Source organism: Periplaneta americana, chromosome 13 (assembly GCF_040183065.1).
Source record: "Periplaneta americana isolate PAMFEO1 chromosome 13, P.americana_PAMFEO1_priV1, whole genome shotgun sequence".
NCBI lineage: Eukaryota > Metazoa > Arthropoda > Insecta > Blattodea > Blattidae > Periplaneta > Periplaneta americana.
In genome coordinates this window covers 59511881-59528733 of record NC_091129.1, presented here as the reverse complement: position 1 = coordinate 59528733, position 16853 = coordinate 59511881, and the positions used below count along the sequence as shown (strand labels likewise).

Genomic DNA, 16853 nt, shown 5'->3' with positions numbered 1-16853 from the left:
TCTGTTTTGCAGGATTTATTCATTCACCAGCAAGGGGATCCGTATCTGATGAACTTTTTGAGAAACTGTTTTATTTTTTAAAGGGAGCAGTAATTATTCAGATGTAGCATAATTTCAGGAAGAATGTTCAGTTACAGTGTTTATATAAAACTTCGAGATAAAAATACTTTTAATGTTAATATAATATTTTAAATTTTCAATATTATTCTTATTTCTTTATATATTGTATCGAGTATTTGAAATACAAATGTATTTTGAGTATTTGAAATACTATTCTTTCAAGTACTGTATTTTGAATTTGTATTTGAAACATTTGGATGTCAGTATTTTTCCCAGCCCTGCACAAAGATATTGTTTTCTAAAAGTCTCAAGTCTGCAAATCGATTCTCTGTAAATTCGACTTTCAGATTTTTCAGAATTTCACTGTAGCTATTGAGTTTGTGTGGAGGAACACATGAGAAAGAGTTCAAACAGGAAAAGTAGTGAAATTGGGATTCCTGGAAATGTTCAATCCAAACTTCAAGTTTCTTAACAAATGTATTAATCGAGCAGTACATATTGACAACATTTTGTTTTCGGCTTGCAAAGAAATATTGAGTGTGTTTAAGTGTTCACAAATGTCACACAAAAGCGCTAAATCACATATCCACTCGTCATTACTCAATTCTGCTATTGCTCTTCCTTGCTGCTTCATATATTCATCAATAACGTTCTGAAGATAAAAAAATCTACGAAGCATCTGACCTCTACTCAGCCACCTTACGTCACAAAAGTATTAGATCTTCAAATTTATGTTTGGAAGATTCGATTAAACATCTGAATTGGCAGTGCTTCAATGCACTGTTCTTTATTATATAAAAATTTGAATCACAACTTTCATAACAGAAAAGGCTTCTTGGTGTAGAATGCAATGCAAAGTACAAATATTTTCTACACCCTTTTCCTTAAGAAAGGCTTTGAGCCTGACAATTAACCCTTTTGTATCTCCAATCATCGAGCGAGCTCCATCTGTTGCAATTGACGCTATCTTGGACCAATCTAAAATTGTGTTTATTTACACACATATAAACGGCATTAAATATTTTTTTTCTCCTCTAGTAGTGTCTTCCAAAGGAATCAATTCTAGCACATACTCTCCCACATTTAACTCGTCATCAACTCATCTTACAAATATTGTCAATAAAATCTGTACTTTCATCAAGAGGTAGAGAAAAGTACACAAATTTACGGGTTTTTCGCCTCCATATGCCTACTTGTATCAGTGGACAACAACTCAATTCTTCGGGAGATACTTTGTCGTGAAAGATGCAAGTTTATAAAATTAGTCAATTCCTGGGGGCACAAAATTTTTACTAGGTTCACCATACATGATTTAACAAACTCCCTCTCTTGAAAAGATTTAAGTGCTTTACCTATTTTTCATTCCACAACGTAACTAGCTTGTACCGGTAGTCGTTTTTCTCTCATATTGTGTGTTTTAGTAGCAGGAACAGTGTGCTTCTCCTTCAGCTCGTTAATTTCTTGGCTCATTTCTATTCTGAAATAATGAATCAGTAAATGCCATGCAAGTAATCTACAGTTCTACGGTAATAATAATAATAATAATAATAATAATAATAATAATAATAATAATAATAATAATAATAATAATAATAATACAGTACCTTTCAGTTCTGAAAATTCAGCATGGCATGTAAAATAGTGCTGCTGTATATTACTCGGCTGTGTATGTTCAAGTAAATGGCTTGGTCGTGCACAAAGGGAAGAAAGACACTGGTGATTACCAGCGATTATGGAGATGTGATTGTGAAGCACGATGTAACCAAGAATCCTACTTTGGACGCCTTTGATCTACATCATGGGATACCCCACTTTATTTTTGTTCTAAAGTGAGCCAAAGTACGGCATTTATAGCTCTTAAAACTTCTCCTTCGCCGATTAAAATTTTACCTTTTATTATTCCATATTTTCACAGGAGTCCATGCAGTGGGAAGGCATCGATGCCGAGAATGACATGCAGCCCACGGAGTGGGACCCTACAACTAACCCAGCCGAAAATCTGGCTACATCAGGATACCAGACAATGGAATGGAATACCCAACGGAATTAATTATGGTGGACTGAACAAGGTAAGAATTTGTGGCTTTCATATTCTTTATAAGGTCAAGTAATTGAATTAACATGAATTATTACTCCAGCAGTATTCCTGGTCCTCATTGCAGTAGCAGGAAACTGAGGGTTTAAGATTATTTACCTCTAGAAATATAAGGCTTTTGCTTTGAGAAATATTCATGTTAATTATTTCATTTTCATAACGTCTTGAATGGGAAATTCTCCTTAATTCTTGAAATTAGTTTGTACAGATTTTTTGATAGCTTGCACGTTCAAAAGTGTGGAAATAAATGGATTTTAACTACGATAAAACAGTATGTTCTTCCAAATAGGATTTTGTGTCTTTTGGTGTTTAGACAACACATCTGTTACAAACCGCGTACAAAAGTATCAACCATAGATCTATGAGTAAGTACCTACTGATACGAAAACAATTTGGAGCTCCCTAACTGTATGTTTCGCTTATAACACACTGCTCATGTGCAGTAAACAAGAGTCCCTATATATATATATATATATATATATATATATATATATATATATATATATATGTTGTTGTTGTTTTCTAATGCCAGGCGTTTGACAATAAAGTCATTTAACCTCTTGCACTCCAATATTTTTCAAAGATATTATCATGGCCAGCCACTGAAGAACTGATTTTGAGGTGTTCCGAATCCATTTCTTGGTTTGAGTTGCACAATGGGCAGTTAGGGGACTGATATATTCCAATTTTATGCAGGTGTTTGGCCAAACAATCATGGCCTGTTGCCAATCTAAATGCAGCTACAGACGATTTTCGTGGTAAATCGGGAATTAACTGTGGATTTTGATGCAGAGAGTTCCATTTTTTCCCTTGGGATTGTGTTATCAAATTTTGTTTGTTGAAGTCTAAGTATGTAGATTTAATAAATCTTTTCACAGAGTAATACGTAGATTTAGTAACAGGTCTGTAAGTAGCAGTGCTGCCCTTCTTTGCTAAAGCATCCGCATTCTCGTTTCCCAGGATTCCACAATGGGATGGTATCCATTGGAATACAATTCTTTTATTGAGTGATATTAATTGAGAGAGCATTTTAGTTATTTCTGCTGTTTGAGATGAAAGTGTGTGTTTAGAGACTATTGATAGAATAGCTGCTTTGGAGTCTGACAATATAACTGGATTTTTAAATTTATTGATGTGGCATAGAAGATTCCTGAGACTTTCACTTATTGCAATGATTTCTCCATCAAAACTTGATGATATATATGCTACTTGTGAACAGTCATGCGAAATTGTTGCATACATATAAGTAAACTCCCATCAAAACTCGCTCCATGAAAGAATTTTGAGAAGAATAAGTACTCCGTATGTATGAGAATGCGTAGTGTTACTTTTTATTACGATATTGTCAAGACGGACTGTTCGCTCTTTGTAGCACCTGTTCAGCCTGCTTAGCATTTTCGTGTAACTGTAATGGATCAGTCCTGGAAATGAAAAGTGCTGTAATTTTAACTATGCTTTTTCTGGTCTGCACAATACATACAGAAATACGAGAGTAAGATTATTCCAGTATTCATGTTAAATCCATGCATTGTGGGCCCCTATCACCATGGCATGACACGTCCTCAGGTTGCGGATAGAGCAGATGGCCTCCAGATATGGAGGGTAGCTGCGAATATATTGAATAAGCAGTCGTGGACAGCCAATAAGGGGTAGTCCTCCAGCTTGGGGGTTAGGCGAAGGGCTAACAACCCATCATCGTAAAAAAACAGCCTCGGAATGGGACTGATTCTCTGGCACGACCACAGCAAAAGAATAAAGTTATGAGATTTGGTACTTGGAACGTAACTAGTCTTTATAGAACAGGAGGGGTAACATTAGTACCAGAAGAACTAGCTAGATATAGAATAGACTTTGTGGGAATACAAGAGGTTAGGTTAGATAGGAATGGGATATTACAAATAGGATTTTACTTGTATTATGGGGAAGGAATTAGTAATCACCAATTAGGAACAGAATTTTTGTTCATAAAGGAACAAAATCAGCAGTAAAAAAAGTCGAATTTATCAGTGACAAGTTATTGTATTTAGTACTTAAGGGTAGATGGTGCGATATAATAGTTATAAATGCTCACGGCCCTACAGAAGAGAAATACGACCATATAAAAGATAACTTCTATGAGGAACTGGAACACATTTTCGATCAGTTATTTAGATATCACATGAAAATTTTATTGGAAGATTTCAATGCTAAGGTAGGACGGGAGGATATTTTTAAACCGACTACTGGAAAAGAGAGCCTACACATAACTAGTCATGACAATGGAGTTAGGTTAGTCAACTTTGCCACATGAATATTCATTGATTCAAAAAATTTTGTTGTCAAAAGTAAAACATTTTCCCATAAGGATTATATACATAAATATACTTGAACTTCTCCAGATGGATTGACACACAACGAAATAGATCACATCTTGATAGATAAACGAAGACATACTAGTACAGTAGACATTTGAACCTTCAGGGGGCAGACTGTAATTCTGACCATTATTTGGTAATTGCAGAATTAAGAGAAAGGCTGATAAGTACCCAAGCTAGTAGAGCAGCAAGTTAATATTAGTAGATTCAATATTCAGAAATTAAAAGACGAGAAAACTAAGCAACATTATCAAGTCGAAATTTCAAATAGGTTTGCTGCTTTAGAAAGTTCCGACGAAGTTGAGAAAGAGTTAGATGTTAATAGTATATGGGAAAATATCAGAGCTAGTATCAAAATTGCAGCTGAGCAGAGCATAGGTTATTATGAAAGTAAGAAAAAGATGGGAAATACCTGTTATTATTAGGTTGAGAAGCTTTTGTCATCAAGTTTGCTGTCAAAAAATCTGAAAGTTAGAATTTATGAAACAGCTATATTATCAGTTTTTCTGTATGGTTGTGAAACTTGAACTCTCACCTTGAGAGAGGAACAGAGATTAAGGGTGTTTGAGAATAAGGTTCTTAGGAAAATATTTGGGACTAAGAGGGATGAAGTTACAGGAAAATGGAGAAAGTTACACAATGCAGACATTGTATTCTTCACCTGGCATAGGCCCTAATTAGGAACATTAAATCAGACATTAGAGATGGGCAGGGCACATATGGGCGAATCCAGAAATGCATATAGTGTGTTGGTTGAGAGGCCGGAGGGAAAAAGACATTTGTGGAGGCCGATATGTAGATGAGAGAATAATATTAAAATGAATTTAAGGCAGGTGGGATATGATGATAGGGGCTGGATTAATCTTGCACAGTCTAGGGAGCGATGACAGGCTTATGTGTGGCAATTAAAAGCCATAAGTAAGTAAGTATTCATGTTAAATAGTGTAACATACACAAATTTACAATATGAGTAATAATTAATACCATACCAACATTGGGCAATTTTGCAAAGCATAGTCTATGGAAAGTGTTGTCTGAGCGGTAGTTGTGTGTTGTGCTGACCATCATGGAGACTTGCAATGTGTAGGTCTATCTGTCTTTAGTGTCAGTCCAAAGATAAGTGCACAGCACATAAAATAATCTTCGCACATAATTTCTCGTCCACGTCAAATGTGAGCTCTGCTAGATATATTTTCACTCAGGGACACCAAGACTCAAGGGACTTTCGTAGCACAATAGAAATTATCCCATATCTACATGTGTGTCCCCCCATTCACACGAATATAAAAATTGAAGTTAAAACTTTTTTTTTTTTTTCAGAATTCTATTAATCCTATAATTATTACTTTAATAATTTATATTCAGTTAACGATTTCTCCTTAGCATTTGTTTCATAACCTCTCTTATTACTACAAAAATTAATAAAGTGTTAGTTTGCTTAATCTTCATAGAAGTTTAACTTCATCTTGTTCCTGTTTCACATCTAGGTATTGCACAAAATGAAAATTAATTAATGGTATTTGTGAAAAAAAAAAAATAGTGTCGTTCTAATAATCTTATTCTTAATGTATACAGAACATCATGTTTATTTCTTAGTAATAATGTTAATTTTACATATCTAATATTTCAATGACATAACTTTAATCTTAAATCTTGGAAGGCTAACTTTCTTGATGTCATGTTCGATAAGTATCTTACGGTAGTTATCTTTTCACATTGATGACCTTTATAATGCTTTAAACTCAATAAGGGGGGCAAAGGCTAATTGGGATTTCCCAGTCTCTGATTGGGTCAAAAACACTGATGGAACTGATATTTAACCCTTGTGGTGAATTTCGGTGAAGTCTGGAGGGCCTAATTAGTCAAATCCACTCTCCTCACCTCCACGCTGGGGCCCCCTGGGATCTTTTAAGATGCGAAAGAGAGAGTGGTGTGCGGACAGCAATGGGAAGCTACCGCATTTATTTATCCCAAGAAGAATATTTGATAAATTGCATGATGAGTCTTTCCCTGGTAAAAAATTCCGGACGTAAACTATCCCCCCAATCGGATGTCCGGGTGGGGGATACTGGGGAAAGACATATCATGACAGAATTCAATGGACAGCAGAAAAGAAGATCGACGACTACAACGTGGGATATGAAGACTCCAATTCTAACAGGTTAGTTGGAAAACTTGAAGGAATTAATGAGAGGAATCAGAATGGATGTGATGGGAATATCAAAAGTGAGGTAGGAAAATAGTGATGAGTTGATGTGTGATGAATAGGGCTCGCATCAGCTGTGTTTCGATGGCTGGCCGGCTGTCATGGGGTCAGTTAGCAGACAACATGTTAGGATTACTGCTCGGAAAATAAGTTTTATTTCAATTAGAATCGTAAATAAATATTTCAGTTTCACTCTCAAAATGTTGCGATAGATTATGATTTGAGTTCATAATCGGTAAAAATGGGCCTAGGGACTTTAATAAATGTTGTTACATAACCTCATGTAAACCCTTATATCCAACCTTGGGTATTTAATCAATAAAGCTATATATTATAGACCGTTTAGTCTTCGTACACAATACGTCTGCATAGATATTATATACATACCATACGAGGTCTAAATATCTCAATTTAGATTGAATTCAAGGCGATACTAATTAAGTTATAGCTACTGTATGTATCATGGTTCTACAGTTGATAAGAAATTGACAGAAAATTTTGAAGCATTTGAGGCCTTCAAGCCAAGAATGTAAATTTGACTGATGAAGCATCCTTTTAACTCCATGAAGTTTTAAATATATTGATATTATTATGTGCCTATCCTCATTTAGTAACAGTCCGATTTATTAAAAATATACTACTACTAGCATGTAGTCTATCGCTGTAGAGTAACAGTTGGCATGCTTGATCGTTAGATCGGGCCCGGGTTCAAAACCTGGTTGGGACAAATTACTTGGTTGAGGTTTTCTCTTCGGTTTGCCCTCAACCCATATAGAGCAAATGTTATCTTCCTTTCTTGCTTGTTCCTGGACATTATCACCTACATTTCATTCAGATGCTAGATAATAATAGCAGTTGATAAAGTAACGTAAATTAGCCCATGAGAAAAGATTACTAGCATATAGATTCAAAAGTGAAAAATTACTTCATTATTATTGATTTACTGCATTTGTTAAAAGATTTCAGTATTCTATTAATGTATAAAATTGACAGTTTCTAATAACACTATAGGAGGAAGATGACTGTTTGTACAACAAAAATGCACATCACAATGCACAAAAAATACATCACATAAGTATTTTGACATTTTACTCAATGTGTTTGAAATTTGTTCCAATAAACATAACAAGCGTCTTTTGAATACTTCCTCCAATAAAGCATTACACTTAAGTAAACACACAAACGTGACTAACATGCTTTCAATGTTAGCAATAAACATCATTACACTGTAAAAATTATTATGGAATAGTTTATATACTTCAGAAGAATGCTCTCCAATTGGGACACATTTCTAATTTCATGTTTGCACTTTCCAACTCCGTGATGCAGTGAATATCATTTTGATTACTTACACACAATTGCACTGATAAATTCTCATATATTTTAATATCTACTCACATCAATTTGTGACACACCCTCAAAATTAACTAGCAAAAAGTACACAAACATTGCATTGACATTAATGATCCACCTGCCATCTTTTTTAAAGTATCTATGTTACACAGTTCTCAAACGAATTAATTTTGTCCATTTGCAAGCACTTAATTTCTTGCTGCTCAAATCTCTGAATGTATTTCTGCCACCTATTAGCAGAGTCCATTCTTATTGAGGAATAAAATTATCTAATCATTCTGGTAAACCTGGAAATATCCTTGTTTTAAGAGACATCTATTTCGCGGGGCTATTCTTGCACATTTCCTTCTTTGTCTCTAGAAACATGTACCGGCACTAGTTACAAATCGTTTACTTCAAAGTGTTTAATACACAAAACTGAATGCTTTGTTGGCGTGAAGACATTTCGTGGTATAAAAGTAGCTTCTAGCCACATAACTTATCCTTTTCAATTGGAAATTTGAGAACTGTAACATAATACTCTCACTTAAAGCACTCTGGTAATTGTTGGTACACACAGGCACACAACATTTAGGAGTCATCTGTAAATAAAAGAAAATGGATAATTAATTTCATTTTTTAATAAAAGTCTAAACTTCTTTATTTCAGTTCCCTGAATTCATTTTTCTTCGAGATTATACCTATATATTAGAAGTAACTGTTACTACATGCTTCATCTTTTGATTCCTTTTCAGACTTTACTTTTAGGATTCATTTATTGTTAATAGTCTGGTGACGTACATGTTGTCATGCTACTGTCTGTCCGAGTGGTTATGTCACACTGCAGTTAAAGGGGGGAAAACAACATGACAGTTATTTAATTAACGGTGCTCTTTTCTTTAAATTATTTTAAACAGTTGTATAATATTACGTAAACTTCCAATTCCGTACAGCAAATATTTGCAGAGAAGAGCCTAACAGCTGAGTAACTAGTCCTTACAGAGAGGACAGGAGAAACAAGTGGGGCAAACCAGGATGCGACATAACTATTCGGCCAGACAGTACCTATTTATCCTCTTCACAGTTAGCAATCAGTGTATTACGAAGATTTCAACTCAGAATTACCACTACTTTTTAGCTCCACATGATACAACTGGCAGGCTGGCAAAGCCGATGATGGTAAACCCTGCCACCCAGACCTCGAGCAGCGACCACTTGGTGGAATCCAGCAGCCAGTATGCCGAGTGGGAGGAGAACGTCAGGCGAGAGGGGCTGCGGAAGCTGTTGATGCTGGAGAAGGAACTCCTTTTCTTCAAATCAACTTGCTACGAAGGTGTAGTAACTGTTTACCATCCTGAAGTAGAGGCACTTTCAGCTATGCACAAGTAGAATCCCAGAGTAGCACAATCAGCTAGTCGGCCACTATTGTTGTTCCATTTCAACATGCTTGGGATGATAATAATAATAATAATAATAATAATAATAATAATAATAATAATAATTTATTTATTTAATCTGGCAGAGCTAAGGCCAGTAGGCCTTCTCTTCCGCCCAGCCAGCCAGACTGGGATAGGAACATGTAAAGTAAAACTCAATTTAGGCCAGTGTCTGTGACCCTTAAAATTAAAAATATTTAATTCTGATTTAGGCTACATTCATGTATAAAAACAAGCGCAAAAAAATTTACTAAAAATATTACCATTTACAGGTCGCTTCAGAGCTGAGAGGTTTATAATTTGTAATACAGTAAAAGAAAAAAAAGTCACAGCAGGTTTTGAAGAAGTAGGGAACTCTTGTCGGTGTTTGGGTAAAAGTTGAAGAAGATGCTGTTTCTATTCATCTTCGTCAATGTCTCATTGTACTTTTGGATCAGGTTGATAGTGCGTTCTGCCTGTATTTACTGCTTTTGTCTAAGAGAAGCGATCACAAAGTTCCTTGAAACCCACTCTATAGGAGGTCTCTGCAGGGAAGATTGAGATTTGACTCTTCCTCTTTGAATTTGTCACAGGATTCTCCAATTTCAGCTCTTCTGATTTATCCATAATCTGTAGTCATACAAGATTTCTGTGGACGCTGCAAGTTTGTCAACATACTTTCCTTTTTTTACCAGCTAAACGATGAATTGAGTCCGCAAGAGACCACATTATCTAAAGCCTGTTTAGTAAATAATGATGATGTTGATCATGATGATTTTTCTTTTTCTCTATGGTCGCTTGGTCGTCAAAAACGGGCACAACACAACATGTCTTAGTAGTCTACTGTAGTGTAATGTTTATTGTTATAATTTGTTAGTGTAACGTTTATTGTTATAATTGCAACTAACAAACAATAAAATTACAAGAAATGGATACACAATAAAGAAAACCAAGCGACTTGGCTCAAACGATAGTGTTTGAGACTCGTATTCGAAAGGTCCCGGGTTCAAATCCCATGTCAGTCAATTGGATTGAGGTTTCTCATGGTTGTTCCCTCAATCACAAATGCATATGCCGGACTAGAAATTTGCATACCATGATTCACCAATATCATAAACATTAAAACAAAATCTAAATCAGTTACATGAACATAAGCCATCTATAACACACGACAATAAAAACAGAGTCAGAACAAAAGTCCACGACCTACTGATATACCCAAAGATCCTACACACGTGATATGACCACAGATGTTAAAGTGTGTATAAATAAACTTCCCAAAAAATTGCCAACTGAGAATAAGTCATCATCATCATCATCTGCATTACGGTATGGACCATAAGATCCGTTCCACTCCAATCAAATCAAAACTGGTCCCGCCATCTTTTTGTGGGTCTTCCTGGGTTTCTTCTCCCACGGGGGTCGTGACTGTATATTGTTCTGGTAATTGACGTTTCTGGCATGCGCTGTATATGCTCCCTCCAATTGTTTTGATGTCTTCTTATTATATCTATAATATTGTGCATTTTTAATTCGGATCTAATGTCTTCACTTCTCTTTTTATCAAATAGTGTATAGCCAGCCACAAACCTCAAAAATTTCATTTCAACAGCCTCAATTCTTCTCTCGTCTTTCTTCCTTAAAACCCAGTTCTCACATCCATACAGTAAAGCTGGTAAAGCCATCACTTTGTAAAACTTTAGTAATGTTTCTTTCCGAACTTTCCTACCTAAAGTTCGACGTATTGTTCCACAAAAATAATTAAAAGCATTTAGCTTATCATCTATTTCTCGGCTCTTGTTATAAGTGACGTTGCAGCCTAGATATTTGAACGTGTTCACTTGTTCTATGGTTTTATTGTTTAGTACAATTTTTGTTCTGATTGGATAAGATCCTAAGAATGCCATTACTTTTGTTTTATCTGTGGAGATAATCATATTATATTTACTGGCAACTTCATTCAATTTAATAATTGCTATTTGCAGATCATTTTCGTTACGGCTGACAATTACTTGATCGTCTGCAAATAAAAGTGCTGTAAAATTTACATTGTCAATATTAAAATGTTTAATCTTCTCAAACCAAAGTCTTGTTATTTCATCTATATATATATATTAAAAAGAGTGGGTGAGAGAGGGCACCCTTGTCGAACTCCTTGGTTTATTTCGGCCATTTTTTTTGTGCTATCTTGTATTTTAATCTGTATGACATTATTTCTGTATAAACTTTGTATCGTTTTGATAAGGTGTGGAGGTACTCCTCTATTAAATAGTATGTCCCATAATAATTCTCGGTCTACTCTGTCGAAAGCCTTCTCGTAGTCTATAAAAGCGAAATATGTTGGCAAATTAAATTCGCGACGTTTTTCTATGAGTTGGGTGATAATAAATAAACAGTCTACACATGACTTGCCTTTTCTAAAACCATGTTGTGCATCCAGTATCATGCTATCAGTTATTGGATAGAGTCGTTTTTCTATTATTCGTGCATATAATTTGTAACAAGTATTTAAAAGACTGATGCCACGATAGTTTTCGCATTTATTTCTATCTCCTTTTTTATACAAAGGACATATTTGGCCTACGTGCCATTCATCTGGTATATAATAACTCTGCCAGCATACATTAATGAAATCCAAAATTCTTCTTTTCATTGTATCAGGTGCATACTTAATTAATTCTATATTAATTCCGTCGCTTCCTGGAGATTTCTTATTTTTGCTTGAAGCGATTGCTTCTTGTAGTTCTTCTAAAGTGATAGGATCTACATTATCATCCGTTTCTTGTACTATTATGCATCTATCTTCTACACTGGTCCAGAGATGTTTGTAGTATTGTAGCCATTCGTCTTCAGTTACTGAGTTCAGTTTTAACGTATCTTTATCTATAAGTAAAACAGCAAAAAGGTGGTTATGGGATTTTTAAGTCAGGTGGGATAAATTTGATCTAAATGAGGGGTTGGAAAGCAATGGTGGATTGTTAATGTTTAGGTGAGGGGTTTGGACTTTTTCCATTGCTGGTTGTCACAATCAAAAATTAAGACACAACGTTTCGAAGGGTGGTTCTCCCTTCGTCTTCAGGTGGAAGGAAGGATGTCATCAGTCATACAGAATAGCTGTACGTAACGATCCCAACAGTAGGTTTTTTCTCTTCTCTCCTTCCTTCCACCTGAAGATGAAGGGAGAACCACCCTTCGAAACGTTGTGTCTTAATTTTTGATTGTGACAACCAGCAATGGAAAAAATCCAAACCCCTCACCTAAACATTAGGATAAATTTAATTTCAGTTAAAATTAATAATAGGATCTCAGAATGGCTCGAAATTAACACAGGAGTAAAACAAGATTATGATCTCTCCCTCCTTTTGTTTATAATGCACGTGAATAAAATTCTTCAGAATGGAGACAAATGCGACATGATCAGTTACAGATAAACAGAAATAAAAAAATATGTTCATTGATATTTGTAGATGACTTAGTTTTAATAGCACCTATAGAAAATTATTTACAATACTCAGTACATAATTTAAATATCGTTGCAAAAAAATATAACATGAAAAAAAAAGACAAATTTATGGCCTTCTGGGGAAAATATCCTGTCCCTAGTAAAATATATTTAGATGCAAAATTTTAGAATGAGTTAATGATTTTACATATCTTGGCTACAAATTAATATTTGATAATGATTTGGATATAATGAGCAAAATCGTAAAATACTCCAAAACTGTGGGAATAATCAACAGGGTAATGAAATCTTCCCTGGTACAGAAAAGCACTAGAATACACCTTTAACAAACCTTGTACCCTGTTATGGTAGTGAGGCATGGACATTAAAGCAGAATAACAGCTAACAAAATGAGGTTTATGTGAAGAACAGCATGATATACAAAATGGGACCATAACCACGACGAAATAATGGAAGAACTAGGTCTGGAATCAGTATTCCACTTCATACAGAAATATCAGAACAACTGAATGATCCATTTGCGATGTATGAGATCTCACAGAATCCCAAAAGCTATACTTTACTATCAACCCCATGAGAAAAGATCTCTGGGACGTCCCAAAAAAGAGTTGAGGGAGAAAATTCCTCTTTATTATGAGATCGTAATAGGCCACATGGCCTATACTTGTATGGATGATGATGATGATGATGATGATGATGATGATGAAGAAGAAGAAGAAGAAATCAGGTAGGTAGAGGTGTTTGGGAATGCTTCTTGTTGTGCAGTAGCAAAATAGAACGAAAGCATAGTGTAGTTGTTTTGGTTTTTCCACACCCACACTGCAGATGCAAGGAATTTCCCACTATCAAGTACAGTTAAGAGAAAAATATTATGTGCTGACAAACAATTCAGAATATTACTGTTTTTATAAAATATGCTAATTTGGGGCTCTGTGCCATAAAATACTAAAAATATCTTACATTGCATGCTCAGTAGTCTATTATATACAGGAATGCCTGAAATATGCAAAAATTATGTACAATTAATTTTGAATATTCGTCATTACAGTTGTTCAAAACATATATAAAACGATTTTGTATGACTTGCAAATGGACAGTAAAAATGTGCAGTTCCACACGAATCCTCACCCTATTAATATGCCATTCATTGAAAGCCAATGAATGCAATGACACATGCTTAACAATCAAGTTTATTTTGTTTCTTGCAGACCTCGCGGAAATCATGGCTGACGCCTCTGATTATCTCATGTCAGCTGACTTGCCAGATACCATGCCAGATCCCATGCTAACTGCATCATTAGAGGACCTACCAGCAGAAGAAGAAAATGAGGAAAGAAGAACGAGGAGTGGCTGCTTGTCCCGTTTAAGGTATGTATTTTGTAGGCTTTGTCGTTTTTTTAGGCGTAAGTAGTTACAAATTTTATATCTAAGAGCCATTTTCAGATAGATCGCCCTCGGCGTGTTCCTATGTTTCCCTCACCACTTGTTCACAGTTAAGCAATTCTGTTACAGTCAATGGCACACCCAGGAATTTCTCTTAGGGAGGGTCCAATAAAATGTTCGTGCATGCACGTACGCATGCACACATATAGGCAACTAGTCCAATCTTCTTGGCTTTTTCTTTAGTTTGTTAACAACATCTCAACGTCTTGTGAAGAAACCGTGATGTATGATGGATGTCAAATCAAAAGTGTTATATACTGTACATGTACGTGAATCATTTCGATGAAATTATAGATCACAGAATTATATGCTACCAATGCTTAAAAACTCAGTAAAAATGTTACAACTTATCACTTTGGGGAGGGGAGTCCGGACCCGATGGACCTCCCCCATTGGTGCACCCTTGGTTGGAGTAATAGTATATTATGTGCATTCCTTAATTTACCAACCATTAAAACTTTCATTTTGTTTGGCGGCCTTTTTCTTTATGTGCTGAAAATATGTCTGAATCTCACGCTCCTTCCCTTGGTTCCACTCAATGTGGCGATAATTAAGTATGTGTGGACGTTTCCCGATAGATACATCATGCTTAGAAATATTTGGAGCCGTATATTATGAATTAATCATATTTTTATGGCCAAGCAACAGGAAAGGGATGTACATTTTTTCTTGGTTCTTATTTCTTTCACACTTCCATCCCAAGAAATCTCTTTTTCTTTTGCTGCCACTAGAATGCACTGAAATTAATGTGTGAATGGCAACAGACTTACTGCAAGCTAACTCATACATTTGCTTTATTTTCTTGAATGTAGTTAGTAATTACGGTTGTTCTAGAATTTTTAAGATTATGTGGTACTTTGTCTGAAAAACTACATTAACAATTCCATTCTAGCTTGCCATTTAATAAGGAAACATGATAAAAAATTTGAAATATTTTTTTCTAAACTCAATGTTTGGCGGTAAAATCATGACCACTTAACCAAGCCGAACAATCGATAAGAATTAGGATTAGTTTTATGCGGGATAGAGGACCGTGGTCTGTTGGTAATGCAACCAAACATTTCGTCCACTACTCTGGTGAACATCTTCAGTGGCATGGTACAGTATACGTGAGCAGAAAGATCTGCTGTATGTATCAAGGACGACTGGTACTGGAACTGAATGAATGAATGGATGAATGAAGAGGGAAATGGAAGGAGAAACTTTAAATGTATGTGAAAACACGTCCTTGCAAGAGAGTTGGGAATGTGAAAAATTTAACATGTGAGCTCCAAACCTGTTGGCCACTACTCTCACTTCGGGTTTTGCTGCTCCACTGAAGGAGCTATAGAAAATTTCGAGGGGGGAAAAGCCGAAAAATGGACGTAACTCGTTAGCTCCAATATACGGGGAGAAAAGGGGGAGGGGAGAAGCATAGCGAGCTGACCAAGAGGGTTAGAAATGCAATGAACTGAGTAAGAGGTGAAGTGATCGAAATCTAGGGAACGAAACAGTAATAGCCAATTTGGCTGTTTGGTGATTCGAATGCGTAGGATTTAATTATCGGAACAGTAATAGCTAATTGGCTCTTTGATGATTTTTCTCAGATCAGGAGACCAGCCAATTGGCTCTTTGATGACTCTATCTATCTGTAAAAGGGGACGATTAGATTCTATTATAGTTTGCATTAGATGAATAATTATTAATTTTGAGCCATTACCAGGGACTGGGGAAGTGAATGCAGCTCTGTGGCCCATTTCTTTTAGGGCTCTCCCGACATTTGTCTTAGCGCCTTAGGAAAACCACGGAAAAACCTTAGGCAGGATGCGTTGTGTCAATTTCAGAGACTAGCCAATTGGCTCCATGATTAGATGGATGTAGACTAGCCAATTGGCTCTATTACAGTTCCATCGATCAGCAAAATTGTACTATTGGGGACAATGATATTTTAGCCCAAGTTATTTAATCATCGAAGTGATAATAGTCAGTTGGCTCTTTGATGATTTCTGTCAGATCAGGAGACTAACCAACTGGCTCTTTACTCTGCTGATCTGTAAGTGGGAAAGATCTATAGCCCGAGTTAAAGCAAGATCATTTCACAGCGGTTGCTTATTCGAGTAAATATATTAAGGCATGCGTGATTCATCTACCTAAATTTGGAAGTGACACCTGCCTCCCTATTTTCCTGTCTTAAGAAAATAGCTAGTGGATCTGTCTGATGTCTTCGCCGTAACCTAGGATTGTACCGGCCGAGGTCAGATATGAGCGGGTTGGGGCTGGCACGGGTAAGGTAGCATGTCAATATTTAAGGTGTGGGAGTGTTGTATTGCTGCGGTCCACACCAGTGGCTTCGGTGTTCTGATTTGCTATCGTACTGTTCAATTGTCAGAGAAAGGTTTTGGTGTGTGTGTTTCTCAGGGCCAAGTACCAAGCTTTGTTGACCTTGAGCCCTTCTTCCTTACGATTAAAGTTGTTTTTGTGTTGGTGTATTTCAATAGCCTCCTGA

The 16853-nt window shown here is 35.9% G+C and overlaps 1 protein-coding gene across 5 annotated transcripts in view; it reads right to left on the bottom strand.

The window, feature by feature from the left end:
* Positions 1-312: 312 nt before the first annotated feature.
* Positions 313-16853, bottom strand: part of LOC138711991 (piggyBac transposable element-derived protein 3-like) — a 107540-nt gene continuing 90999 nt past the window's right edge. For 2 of the 5 annotated variants that reach the window (XR_011335566.1, XR_011335568.1), the window contains one exon: positions 7618-9493. Coding sequence is in view for 2 of the 5 variants with exons in the window: in XM_069843326.1 (XP_069699427.1) it covers positions 1420-1537 (118 nt within the window). In the remaining 3 variants the exon portion in view is untranslated. Of the gene's footprint in view, positions 1538-7617; positions 9494-16853 lie in introns of those variants that run through there. The other 3 variants (XR_011335567.1, XM_069843326.1, XM_069843330.1) reach the window with 3 other exon arrangements.